The sequence below is a fragment of the Lepeophtheirus salmonis genome, chromosome 14 (genome assembly GCF_016086655.4).
Source record: "Lepeophtheirus salmonis chromosome 14, UVic_Lsal_1.4, whole genome shotgun sequence".
NCBI lineage: Eukaryota > Metazoa > Arthropoda > Copepoda > Siphonostomatoida > Caligidae > Lepeophtheirus > Lepeophtheirus salmonis.
In genome coordinates, this window is record NC_052144.2 from 6,295,536 (window position 1) to 6,311,143 (window position 15,608).

General features: G+C 31.7%; 1 protein-coding gene across 1 annotated transcript; it reads left to right on the forward strand.

Moving 5' to 3' along the window:
* Positions 1-7,238: 7,238 nt before the first annotated feature.
* On the forward strand, positions 7,239-8,038 carry LOC121129499 (uncharacterized). The gene has a single exon (XM_040725222.1). The coding sequence runs from the start codon at positions 7,239-7,241 to the stop codon at positions 7,959-7,961; it is 723 nt and encodes a 240-aa protein (XP_040581156.1). The 3' UTR covers positions 7,962-8,038.
* Positions 8,039-15,608: the final 7,570 nt, after the last annotated feature.

Below are 15,608 nucleotides of genomic sequence, written 5' to 3' on the forward strand. Positions count from 1 at the left end.
TACACATTACTAAAGCACTTTATTGGGAAAATAATGGATTTATTTTTATTGCACCTATTAATAAATGTTTTATGTTTCTTGTACAACGATATCTCAAATTATCCAGAATCTCGTAAAAAATTATATAAGAGATAATTAAAGAAGATGATTGATTGATCTAAAGTGTGTCATAATTAAATTTATCCCCTGTATATGTTAATTTTTCTTTTTAATGGAGTTATCAACTATATTAGTATATGATAATTATAAATGGGTTAAATGATATATTTTGGAGGGGCAAATAAGCATTTTTTAATTATTGCTACTATAAAAAAGTAACTTTGAATAAAATGTAAAATTTTCATTTAAGACTGTTCTAACAAATGTGTATAATTAATTACACCTACAAAAGTTACAGAAGGACGGTTATTTATTCAAGATTTCGATATACGGACACCTCAAATTTTGATTTAATCATTTTTAGATCCAAAGTTACAAATTTTCTTGAAATTAAACACTGCATTTCATAGTTGGCTTAGAAATCTACCAAATAAAACAATAAGGTTATGTTTTAAATTATATTTTGATGAAATTTTCTGTATTAACCAACAATTTAGATTCTAAGTAATAGATGTTACAGAATAAAGTCATTGAATATATCAATACAATATGGCATATATTTGGAAAGTGTTCATTTATTATAATGATTTGTTAAGTACATAATATTTATTCAAATATATTGGAATATCCTACTTGAAAAAAAAAATACAATATACATATTTATATCAACCTATTAACTACAAATATATTGGAGAGGGTAATATTCAAATAATATGAAGGTTCAATAATTAGCATTATCTCTTCTAGTTATCTCACAAGATATGCTGAAGAAGGTATAGTTATTTTAGTAATATGTTTGGTTACAAACACCCTATTTGTTTTTTCAGGATCGAAGAAATTGCCATCAATACTGACATGAACACAAAAGTATTTTACTCATTACACTGCTCTTGAATATGTAGAAACAGATGAAACTTTCAAAGTCTTATTTTCAAAAATATGTAAAAAATATAACTGTATATTAAAGCCCAACGGATATTGATTTTTAGGTGTCCGATACTGATTATTTGGAAAGTTATGAAACTGATACACCTAATCGGAATATATTTTAACACTCAACTTTGATCATTTAAGAAATCCCAAAAAAAAAAAAAAAAAATTAGCACAAGACACAAGACAAGAGCACTCCAGCCATTGGAGTATAATTTTATAATAAAGCGTATTATCGCCAACAAATTCAATTATTCTACTTCATTTTCCTGATTACCAACTAATCAACAGTACCCCCAACATCCTCATTTTGTCCTCTGATACTGCCACTGCTTTTTTATCCTAGATCTATTACTAGCTTGAACACTTTCACAATAAATGGTAATAATAAGACTCGATAATACTCGATCTTGACCACATATTTTAAGAATAAGAGTTACATAAATAACTGCAAGTTTTTATATCTTCGTTTTTATTTATTATTAAACAAATATTATTTCATATAAAGGAATGGTTACTTGATGTATATAAAAATTGTTTATTTTCAAACATTTAGTTACTTCAAAGATAACGAGCAAAGTAGTGAAAAATATAAGGTTTTTTTTTAAATATTTATTATTTAGAATATCTTCAGAGCAATAAATAGGAAAATTTCCTACAAAGTTCAAACCCAAAAAATTGTTTTGAATGCCAAAAATAGAAACATGTTTTTTAATTTGTATTGTATAACTTACATTCCTAAAAACACAAATAAACATTAAATATAAAAATACCGTAATTTTTAAAAATATGACTCATATGACTTGTATATGAGTTTGTATCAATATTATTGGTAAAAAAGACAGAAGTAAAACAAACTGCTACTTAAACATTACGTAGTTGAGTAACAGTTGTCTTACATAAATGATATGGATCATTATAATTTTTACTTGAAATGAATTGGATATGTAATGATAAATATGTATTGTATATATAGTTATAAATAATAAAAATATTCAATATAACTTAGAAACATTTACAGAATCCAAATATTCCAACCTAAATATTCAATATAAAGGATGTTTTAATCTCTTTGAAATAAACGTACGTAGGTACCATATTAATAACATATTACAATCAAAATGTATGTAATTGAAACACAAAGTTCATTAATTATGGACAAAAGATAGATAGATCTAAGAATGACCTCCATTTTTGTAATAAAGTGAAGATGAGGAAGAATGAGTGAAGAAAAAAGTAAACACAAAAAGAGGGTACATAATTTACATTTATGTATGTAAGTACTCATTATACCTATACATATGTTAAGAAAAATATTCATACATTAACTCCTTGTTGCAAGTACATAGTACCTTCATATATAAACTACTGAAGAATGCAAAGAAGTAATCACTTGATCCCAAACAGCTATAGCAAAAACATGAAATCCTTTCAAAGCATTTCCCTTATTATTGCCTCGGCACTCTTGAGTCTCTCCGTCGCTGACAATCCTCCTGGTTTTGGAGGATCCCCACCTTTAGGTCAATATGCTTCATCTCAGAGTAGTTACGGTAATGGTTTGAGTGGTTATGAGCAAGAAGTTGATCCTCTTGCTGCTCTTGCTGATGCCATTCCCGGAGTTCCTGGAGAGGACTACCCCATTTACTCTGAAGTACCAGAAACTTCTTTTGTGTGTGATGGACAAATAGAAGGAGGATACTACGCTGATCCAGAAGCAGAATGCCAAGCCTTTCATATTTGTGGTGCTGATGCTTCTGGTGGTCTAGTCAAGTATTCTTTCCTCTGTCCCAACGGCACTCTCTTCAATCAAGAGTATTTCATCTGTGACTGGTGGTTCAACTTTGACTGTGCTCAAGCTGAGGAGTTGTACGCTCGCAATGAAGAAATAGCAGCTGAACGAGAAGCTGCAGCTGGAGATTTGGATGCCTATGGTTCAGTTCCTGCTGAATATGGTGCTCCTACTAATGGTTATGGTTCTCCATCCAGTTCTAAGTCTGGTTCTGGAAAATATAACAAACCAGCTCCTCCATCCCGTCGTCCCTCTCCCAAGAGAAAATCATCAAATACAGCTTCATCTGGGTATGGAAGTCCTTCATCTCCTGCCCCTGGTGGGTATGGATCCCCCGTTGCTCCACAGTCTTCCTATCAATTTTAAAATACATGAGAATGTTATATATTTAATAACTTATTCATATAATTTTAGATTTCAAATAAAGTTATTTTATACATGATCCGTTGGATGTCACTTTTTATTGATAAAAGCTATTCTTATATAACCACATATATGAACAATATCCGTATATTGACTCCTTGTCCAAATAAGAATAAGTTATCACTTGATTCTGAAAAGTAATGACAAACACATAATAGTCTATAATAGATTCAATGAAAGAAAATATTATTTTTGCACACCGCCTTTGAGGTTATAAATTTGACAATTTTATGAAAAATATAGAATTCTTACCTCAAAAATAGTTGATACAAACGAAAATATTATTTCTATAAATCATACCACTACTCCATATTTCATGACTTTACCCCTGTCTGAATTTTGACATTAATATTTATATGTGTCTCTAATTTAATTAGATAAATTTTAGGAAAAGTTGGGGAATTTAAAAAGTTTCTCGGTACTGCAGCTGTTCGCTATATCGTTTACGGTAAAAGTTCTATATGATAACTTGCATGAAACTATATGAAATCAGCTTGGAAGTGTGCAATAGATCTTATTAAATCTCATCGTTCAGTATTAACAAGATACTTGATGATTTTCTTTAGGAGGTTATTGGCAATTTAAAAAAGTTCCGAAATTTTATTGAGATAGTCGTTTGCTTTTTTTTATCCTTACTCTATTTATTTTTGCTTAAGTTTATTGTTGCTATTTTAATTTATATTAACTTGTTATTTGGTTTTTTTTTTTGTCATCGTTTTAAAAGCATGTATTTGAGTGCATTCTGGCATTTCGTTGTCCTTTTCTGAATAAAAAAAAAAGGATAACAAAAAGTCAAAGTGTAAAAAACTTTGAAAAAAATTCTGTAAAAAAGGAAGGTCATAGTGTATTTCTATTTTATAGTAGAAAATATCAAAAAAAGTTTTTGAATATCTTATTACTTATGTTCCCAAATAATGAAATCAATTTTCTACTAAATAAAAGCTATCATTGATGTATACGAAACCGAATTAAACATTTGCCTGTTCTCGTAAATGACGAAGAGTATCCCTGAGGATTTGTTATGGAGTTATTATTGTAATTCCTAGTTGGATTAAAGGGTATAATTGAAGATCAACATAGGAAAAATTCTTAAATATGTCCTTATTTTTTTTTTTTTTTCAAATTCCCCTCGTCACGGCAGCTTGTAGCTGATCTAATTAAACGTCATGACAGCTATGCTGCTCTCCTCCAAAACATTTTCAACTTAGCATTAGCGATTAGCATATCGGTTCCATTCAGTAGGAGTGTTCAACTTTGTGAAAATCACAGACCATAATTAATACAAAGATGAAGCTCACAGACCATAATTGATAACAAGATGAGCTCACAGATCAACTATTTTTTCAATATAGTTTTAGCTTGAGTGGAGCCTGGTGCATTTATTAATGGGCCCTTTACATTTTTTTATTTTTTTCAAAAGGATTTCACTTTGATAGAATATAAACCACCTTTTTTTCCAATTGACCTATTTTAGAACAGGTCAACTTTTTTTATCTTTGTGCATATTTCATTGAATGACACATTTTTAAGGGAGAAAAATTATTTACTTTATTTAAAGGACTTTTATTTTTAATAAATGTATTTTTTTAAATTTATTCATGGCCTTTTTGATTTACCCTTTCGCTGTATATATTTGAAATTCCACACAGTGCAGGGTTTCAATAAAAAGCCCAGCCCGCCTTAATACCGGCCTTGTATTGGACACAATAACATATCAGACCCAAATGTTCGTTTTAATTGATATTTGTTCTGAGAATTAGTTAGATATAAAAAACTACTCCTACATATATATCTACAAATTAATATTAGGATTGTGTTAATAGCTGTTTTTCATCTTTACAACCAATCCAAAATTAAGCAAGAGCCTTATACTCTTCCTCACTGTGAAGTAATTATTGTTATTTATTTATTTAACTTTCTACATCTTTAAAATATTAATAAACTTAAGAGAAACATTACAACCCGGGATTATGATAGCTAATTACATTATTAATATATAGGATAAATTTCATGTATAAAAATACGCTATAGACAGTAAAATCAAAACAATACATTCAAAATACTTATTGAAATCAAATATTTAGAAATAAAAAGCTGCTAAAAAGAGTAAGTTAACTATTTGGTGTTCCATTTTTATCTAAACAATATTATTCAACTGTTTCGGAACCATAGGGGTGAAGGGGCCATTTACCCCCCAACTTTTGCATATTTTTATAAATATAAGAATTTTAAATAAAATCGTCTTTTATAAAAAATTTTGTATATCACAATTTTGGCAAAAGAAAATCTCGATTGGTCTGTTTTTCAAAAAGTTTTTTGTCTCTTCGAAAGAAAGATTATTTATCATATTTGACATTTACAAAAAAAAAACAGTTTGTAGAAATTGTCAAAAAAAAGTAAGCAGCCCTGCTCCACCTAAAAAAAAATCTAGCAAGCTCCCTTGATGATGTGACAATGATATAATTCCTTCCTCCCCTCCCCCCTCGATTGTAAATACATTCCTGTATCTGCTTACACGCTCTTTGCTAGAACTCATCTAAAGTCACATTCATTATTTTTTATTCCATATGTTTACCAAACTTTTCCTTTCTTCTCAATATGATTTGATGAGCCAGGGAGTACTTCAGTCTCTAGCATGCTCAATAGGTCTGATTTACCTACACACACTCCTTTCTAAACCTTATTATATTTCATATTCAGTACTTTATACATTCTGTCAAAAAAGTACCGGGAAGTGTTAATTTGAATTGCCTGCCCTAAAGTGATTTAAAAACATTTTTTTCTAATGGTAGCACTTTCTGTCTTTCATAAAGATGCCAAGTTCGAGCGCGATAAGTAGACCAGTTTGCTTGCTACAGCTCGATAAGTTAGTCTAGCTCAAAAGTGCTCCAGGATTTTTACAATGAACAAAATTATTGAACAACAAATCGTACCAGCTTAAGGAACTTATCACATTGACTTAACATCTCTCACAAGTCAGTTTGTACCATTCTGAATGAAAATTTGAGCAATGAGAAGCGTCGTTGCACGGCTTGTTCCAAAATATTTTACTTTTCTGCAAAAACTGTAGCGTGAGCAAGTCTCTTTGGGCAAGTTGGATATTGCAAATTCCGACCCAACGTTCATGGAACGCATCATGTCTGGTTATGAGACGTAGGTCTACGAGTATGACATACAAAAAAGCCAGTAATTATCAGAATGGAGGGAGAAAACATTCATTATATAAATCGTGGAGCACTATTATTCTGGAGTTATTATTATTATTTTATTCTTTAGGAGAGAACATTGAAGTATTGAGTAACTAAGTATGAGTGTGACGAGAGTAACGCTAAGAATTTGTTGGGGAGTTATCATTTATATTATTAGAGCAAAGTTGGTCTTTTTGACAATGTCTCAATAATCTGGACAATGCTGGGAACCACCTCCAGCGTTAGATATAACTATAAAATTATGGCTTAATAAAAATGAAATCCTTTTTTCAGCAACTAGAATGTATAATATTTAAATAAATTCAATAATACCAAATCCCCATTTTCCAAAAACCTATCCTCAATTTATGTATCATGTATTAAGAAAAATTAAAATATGTTTAACGTCTGATATATTATATGTTTTTTAACAGTGAGCATATTTATTTTAGAAAAATAACAAAACAGTCATGGTAACTTTTTGAAGGAGTCAATAAAAATGGACCTAAAAGAACAACAGAATTCCGGATTTTGGAGAACAATAAATGTATTAATATTAAATAACTATTTTTTCAAACACAAGAAGGTCCATTATGGTAAAATGTGAATATGGGGAAGTATGATAAAAAAAAGAAGACCAAACACAAAACGGAGGAACCTAATTTATATCTATGTAAGTACTCATTACAATGATATGTATGTTTTGTGCATCTACAACGAACAATATTCATACATTATTTTTCATGTATATAAACCACAGGAGAATGTAAAGAAGTCATCACTTGATCCTGAAAAGCAATAGCAAAAACATGAAATCCATTCAGAGCATATCCTTTATTATTGCCTCAGCACTCTTGAGTCTCTCTGTCGCTGATAAACCTCCTGGTTTTGGAGGATCCCCACCTTTAGGTCAATATGCTTCATCTCAGAGTAGTTACGGTAATGGTTTGAGTGGTTATGAGCAAGAAGTTGATCCTCTTGCTGCTCTTGCTGATGCCATTCCCGGAGTTCCTGGAGAGGACTACCCCATTTACTCTGAAGTACCAGAAACTTCTTTTGTGTGTGATGGACAAATAGAAGGAGGATACTATGCAGATCCAGAGGCTGAATGTCAAGCCTTTCATATTTGTGGTGCTGATGCTTCTGGTGGTCTAGTCAAGTATTCTTTCCTCTGTCCCAACGGCACTCTTTTCAATCAAGAGTATTTCATCTGTGACTGGTGGTTCAACTTTGATTGTGCTCAAGCTGAGGAGTTGTACTCTCGCAATGAAGAAATTGCAGCTGAGCGAGAAGCTGCAGCTGGAGATTTGGATGCCTATGGTTCAGTTCCTGCTGGATATGGTGCTCCTACTAATGGTTATGGTTCTCCATCCAGTTCTGGAAAATATAACAAACCAGCTCCTCCATCCCGTCGTCCTTCTTCCCAGAGAAAATCATCAAATACAGCTTCATCTGGATATGGAAGTCCTTCATCTCCTGCCCCTGGTGGATATGGATCTCCCGTTGCTCCACAGTCTTCCTATCAATTTTAAAATTCACGAGAATGTTGAATATATTTATTAACTTATTCATATCATTTTTGATTTCAAATAAAGTTATGTAGACATGATTTATTGATTATATATTTATTTTTTTAAATCTATTATTGAAGCTACGAATATTGATATATATAGGAATGCGATTTTGATTTTGAATAGAAAAGGTCAACGGATGCAACTGTTTAGCCCTTTTTAATTCATGGTCATTCTGTATTATGAGTCTAATTTTTATGTTATAGATGCACCACGCTCTGGAGGGGTAATAGTCGATAATTTTGATAAAATAATGAAAACCGGTGATACTAACCGTCACTGATTTGATTGCCAAGGAGATAAGCATTAAAGAAAAAAATATAGTAACTTCCATTAAAAAAATCATTGATTTGTTTTAACAACCCCTATTGTATATCCTCTTCCACAGCTTCAATGTAGTACTCTTCATAAGTTATACAGGGTGAGGATATATCCGAAAAATTTAAGGATAATGTATAATATAGTATTTTCCCAAAATTAATTCAGCAATTCACAAATCTTTGGCTCTTACATGTAGGGTACACTGTGAAGTCAATCACTCAAACCAACAACCTCCAGTTTTAACCACATTCACACACTTGCCCCTAAACCTGGCAAAGGCTTTGATAAGGAACTCCCCCTCTATGTAGACCACTGCTACAAGAATGGGACCCCAATGTATCAACAGTGATATGTGTACGTTTATTTTACTCTCTCTCTCCAAGACATCCCACACATAGTAGTCTAAGGGTTTCATATTCAGAGAGCTAGGAGCCCACATATCCATTCTTTTTAATCATGTATTCTATTAATTTATTATCAGTTATGAACCCAAAATGGTGTTCCCAACCCCCATCAGGATCTTTGAAAGCCTTTACTACTATATAGAGTAAATATCGGCAGCTTCAAAAAAATAATCTCATTGTGTGTGAGCCCGACACGGAGGTACACAATAATGGGCGCACGGCGTTCGTATTCGGAGGGCATCGCAATGATTTTTCTAGCAAATTAGAAAATACCAGTTGTTGCAGTTGAGGGACTGTCTAATTCATTTTTTAAACATTTCCTCTTTTGCCACAGTCCTACTTCCTGATCAATATGTGTTTTCTGTTTTGTGTAGAATATATGTATTGTGCCCCTTGTGTTAAACATCAAGAAATAAGTAGCTCTCTCAGAACAACAAAAAGTGTATCTTCCTTTACCTGAAATTCCTGATCTATTTGCATCATTATTATATATCCAACTATTGATGGCTTCTTTTCAAATATCTTAGAAGTTATTGACTATATTTCATTGCTTCGAAACTTTTTGATCAAGATTAAGAGTACTACAAAATAAATATTTCATTATAATTTATCATAATACACAGCCTCAAAAAATGCAACTTTTTATCATAAGTCAGCCTCAAAATTAGATTAAATTTTTAAAAAAAACATTCTCCTAATCTATTTTTTATTGCAATCAGATAATTAATTCTTGAAATATCGAGTCCATTACTTTGGCAATTATAATAAAATAAAAATTAAGTTTCAAACTGCCATAATATATGCTAAGAAGATGTGTTTAAATTTATTGGGAAAATGTAGTATTACAAAACTAATCTTTAAATTAGCGGGATTTGAGTTGCCATGTGGAATTATCCAAAAATAAATAAAAATCCAATATTGTAAATTCTAAAGTTTTGTCGAATGATGATTCAATAATTTTAAAAAAATTGCAGAGTCCTATTATTAAAAAAAAAAATCTTTTTTTGGAAATAAATATATAAAGGGTGTGGGGATCAAATTGTCGCCAATTTATTTTTCTACAAAAAACAACACAAAATATACATTTTTTAACTTTTTTATTGAAAATCAAAACTATGACGAGCATATAGGTATAGAATAGCCATTCATTCGATATAATCACCGTTGGCATCAATAACGGTCTCAATACGACCTTTGAACCGGCCGCAGGCTCTTTTGACCATCTCATTGTCCATGTTACCTCCTTCATAGAGTCCATCAGGCTGGCCTTGGTGCTATGGGGATGTCTGTTGGTATGTCTCTCGACATAGCCCCACACAAAATAGTCCAAAGGATTAAGGTTGGGAGAGTAAGGAGGCCACAAATCCTTGGTTACGACGTCATAAAAGTTATCGGTTAACCACTGCATGGAGATTTTGGACACATGGCAGGGTGCAGAGTCCTGTTGCCACACCCAGATCCCTCGCCATGGCCTTCATGGACCTGGTAGGGTCATCCTCAACCATCTTCTTCACCTTGTCGACAAAGTCGGTGTCCCTGACCTTCCTGTCGGCACCATCCTCCTTGTGTGCCCTCTTTATGGTGGCATCAACATCCCAGGTGTCCTCTAGCTTCTTACGGAAACGCTGAACAGTCCATAAATTCACTCCTAAGGTTGAAGCAATCGTTAAATTGAAGATTTCACCTCCATTATTAACCAATGCCATGACTACGGCGGACCTTGAAAGCTCCTCGTTCCACTTATAGCTCTTTATCTCCTCACATGATGAGGCATGATGCTAACTGAACTACGTATTGTCAGCTGACAAAAATAGCTTTCCTATTTGGTAACCGGTTTTTTATTTGATAATGTCGTCTTCAAGTTATCAAGGTTTAAAGTAGGGGACAATTTGATCCCCGCTCCCTGTATATATTTTTTTTTTTGATAAAATTGTATTATTAACGAGTATTCAATTTATTTTTTAGCCATTACCATCGACCATCCATTATGACTTTAAATTTGACCCCGTTAAATAAACTTTACAAGGGTGAAATCGGAGTAATATTTAAGTTCTAAAAGTAACTTACAAGACAATTCAATGTGGAGGAGAAGACACTCCACAGATAATTGAAGTTAAAAATGAATAACTGGTCATAAGTTTGGAACAAAATGAGATGGATAACCAAATTAATGTAATTTTGTAGGTATAATATAGGAACTTAATATATACTATAGGTCACACAAAAGATCACAAATGTTCTAAATTGCAAGGATTCGCCTAATAACATAGAGTAGAAATTAATTTTAATTTTTAAGGAAAATTATTTTAAACTGAGTTTTGCAATTTACCGAGTGCGTAAGTAACAAAATATAACATTTTTTATAGGACAATAAAAGGTTGAAAAATGTTCTTAGGCATTAGTGTTCATCGATACACATACTATCATTGATATTGAATATTACCTTCTGAGAAACACTGTTTCTAAAGATAGTCATAATAATAGAAAGTCAAAGATGATTCCAAGAGCTATAAGGGTATTTGAAACATCGCCAGAGGCGTCACCAGGTGAAGGGTTTAAAAAAAAAAAACTCAAATAACCAATACGCCCCCCCCCAACAAAAAAAAATCCTGCGACCGCCCTTGATGGCACATTGAGTGTTTCACGAACTTGTTCAATCTTAAGTCGTCTCTCAATATAATGAGATCAGTTCTAATGAGTTCAAATTCTGAAAAAGATTTTTCGCTATTCCACAAGTCATTACCATTATTGTATCATGCAACCAAAAAGAAAAAAGTCCTTAAATCTCTTGGTATTTAAACAATTTTTCCCAACTATGGAATTATTTACCAATAATTGTTCACATCTTGACAAGAACTAATTATAATTCATCCAATAAGTGTACAAAAGACTGATTAAGGGAAAAGAAGCAAGAATATCGACTGCCGACAACAAAATACACTGTGTATTTTTGTGTTAGTGAAGTTTTTTTTAATTACAAAGAGTATTTATACTTAAATGATTTTTCAAATTACTTGTACAATGAGATGAAGTATACTTTATTCACTAGTCCATGAATTATCTAGTCCAATTTATTTTCATATAAATATTTGCAAAATTCTAAACTTTCAGATCAAGTGCAAGTGGTTTCTTCAACTTGTCTACTGTTCCACTTCATTTAAAATAGGATGGAGATTTATCATAACCATATTTGAAAAAGAATTTATCTTTTTCATTCCATGCAATGGAGATTTTAGCTGATATTAATCCAGCAGGACATAACTTTTTTTATCATTTACTGTTGCATATTAAATCCGACACGAGGAGGCTACCATATAAATATATTTCGGATTAAATATCAGACTTAATTTATTTTTTTGCTTATACCTATAAAAGCAAATCAACATCTTGCACAATATAAGTGAATACCAGTAATGATAGTCTGGAGCATTTTGGGAATCTTAAAGAAAAGAAACCAAAACTCAACATCGTAGAGTATATGAGAAAAATTTAGATTGGAGCAGTTCAGCTCTAATGACGTGTTTTTACATCAGCTACAGGAGCTGTGGCAAGGGAGGAGAAGGAAATACACAAGGGTAAGAATTCCTTCGCTACCGATAAAGATGGGCCTATTTTTTAAATTGGAGTAATATTTATATGAGAGGGTCGGAATTTTTTTTTTTTTTTTTGTTTTGCTTAAGACATCGTATATGAATTTTGTACGATTTTGAAAAATATTTAGAGGAAAGCTTAAAATTATAAAATTTTACAATTGAACAAAAGAGTATTTTGACCTAAATATCATCAAAACACTTGGTGTTTTAATAAATCTTATAATAAGAGAAATTTAGATACATCAATTTACAATCGAAAATATTAATATTTTTACTATTCACGTCAGGTTATATTTGGTTAAAAAGAGCGTCGATTCCGAATATGTCCAATTTTAATCCATAAGCTTGTGAAAGTAATCATATGCACATTTACAATTGATGTTTGTCAAATCATTAGAATGGTCAATTTATTACTTGAAGTGGATAGAGAAGGTTAAATTACTATAAATTTGACGTTTTTCGACCCTTTTACTGACCTTTGTTTAAAAAAAACCCATTCATAACATTAATTTATCTTATATTCCCAAAACCTTCGTAGTAGTCAGAATTGAGAACTATTATGGACTAGTTTTGATTGAAAATTATTACCTTAGACTAATTTTATTATGGGGTAAGCATAAGTAATTTCACAATGTAAAGAAAAAAAAAAAAAAAATTTCAATGAACATACTTTCATATATTTTCCCAACTGATTATTATTCTTAATTTTGAATCTAATGTAATAAAGTTCTAGTAATTTCTATTGCAAATATATATTTAAATTTTAATATTTTAAATAAATGTTTTCCTTGAATCAAGGACATATAAGCTTTGATGATCTCCCACCACTTGGAGGAGGAATTGGAGCTGCAATTCATCAGATGTTAGTGCACCATTATATTATTTAATGAGGCCAACGCTCGGCAAGGTCATTGACAACTTTTTAATGAATGAAAGTATCTAGAGCTTGTCGGTAGTCATCTCAACCATTCCATAAGTCGGGATCTGTTTAAAGAAATGTCTCTTTGATGTGCAAACTTTGAAACAATTGATTTGATTTTTTTGTAGCAAAATCTTCCAATTTTTTGTGTATAAATTCATTGAGAGTAAAGGAAGACCTTCTTGAATTGCATGGCTTAAATTTTGCATGGTCTTCATTATGCTTACTTTTGATTGTGAACTTAATCCAATGTACGGAGCTAATCCAACAAGTTCATCAGACAAGCACCATAAGTGATTGAATATTTTTTTAATGTTGACTTCGATATGTCTGAATAAATGGCATGGTATATTATGGGGCGTGGTGTATAGTACCAGAGCACATAAATTTATACAACTCGTGGGTGCACATCCCCAAGGCATATAATTACCAGGTTAAGGAATTCATTATAGTCGTGTTGAGGAATATTTGTTTCAATACTTCTTTTCGTATAATCAAGGGACTCTTGTCGCACATCTTCTACGATATTAGCTAATTTACGATCTTCAATTCCAGTAGCATACTTAGTTATATTAATGTATGACCATTTTTCTTCAAGTCTTTTAAACATTTAAACAGCAGGAGAAGACATAAGTCCAAAACATGACTGGAATACTGTACTTATGATCAATTCCCTCATATGCTGTCTACATACCAGAGTTAAAAAGTTTTTCCCTAGTTTTTTGTAAAGAAGAACAAAAGCTCCAGCTGTTCTATCCGTATTTGAATGTGATGTGTCAAAACACATGTCTTTAATTTGATTACATATTTTCCGTTGTGAAAAATTTGAAGTAAATAGCAGTGCTCAGAAATGTTATCTGAGTTCAAAATAAAATAAGGTTAAATTACTTTACTATTTGATAACAATTTGGTTATTAAGACTTTTTGGATCAAGTAAAGATCCGAAAAAGTTTTACGTCTTCACAATGAGTATTTCTTAATACTCAATTACGATTTATTAAATGGATTTAGCATATCATGTATTTTTATTCAAAAGAGGTCAATAAAAGGTTAGACAAAGGGAAAATTTATCTTGACATATCCTGTTTAATGTTTATTCTATCTCAAGTAATAAATTAACAATAATTTGGAACATAAAAATTGTAAATATGGATATGATTTCTTTTACAAGTTGACAGATGGGCATACAACAAAAAATCCAAGTTAGGGGTGGTCTTTGCTCTTTTTGACCAATTAGCACAAAACGTTAGTATAAAACTTCTGATAGCAAATTTATTTTGTAAATTTTTTTTCTATGATAAGTTTGGTTGTAACACGAAGTGCTTAGTTGATATTCAGCTCAAAACACTCATTATTGAATAAAATCACAAAATTTCGAAACTATGGAGCTGGTGAGCTCATTCTGAATATTTTTCAAACCCGTTCAAAATTTATTTACGATATTTTTAGTCTCAAAGGAAAAATTTGCGACCCTTGCAACTCAACATTTCTCAAATATAAACTCCACCCTGAGTCCTACTAGGAATTATAATTCTTACTCTACTACAATATATCAGCGTTACTCTCCGTCCTTTATGAGCAAACGCAAATGCTTCATCCGATTTATATATGATTCGTTGAATGTAGTAGAAACTAAAGTTCACTCCTCAGGAATTAGATAATAATGGCCGGGGTTTAGAAAAAGAAAAAAAACACATCAGTTAGGCAACTCCAAACAAAATTGCAGAGCTAAAAAATGCACCTGATTATTATAATTAGTAAACAGCATGCGTGTACATCACATCTAATTTAGATATTTTAAGTACACCCAGAGAGATCTAATTAAAACTATTTTTTAGACATTTGACATTAGAATTCTTCTTGATTCGTAGGGGAAAAATAAGAAGAGTTCTTTCAACTGCACCTAAATTGTCCAAGATTGACTCCAAGCAAATGACCCAGCTTTCATGGATGTCAACGCCTGGCTTCCCATTTTACGTCTAGGAGGAATTAGATAGCAATATCTCTGCCAAGTTCCACCCCTCTGTAAAAGTCTTGAAGACCAGCATCGTGCGTGAGGCAACGTAGCGAAATCCTGCTCATGTCAAAAAGGTCTTTGCTGGCTTCCGATACAGGATCGAGCGGGTGGAAGCAGAAGACTGCGACCAAACCAAATAAAAAGGTTACTTAAATATATGCTTATATTGTTAAATATAGGCCATGTTACTCTTTAAGTTGATCATGATGAAGTCATTTTTTGTCCGGATGTATCTATCAGACCCCCATACTCTCTTGCATTGCCCAGACATGGGATATAACTTTCCTCATTGAAATATTATCAACAGATATCTGCCATTAATATCTTTTAGTAAAAATTATTTTTACACATAGA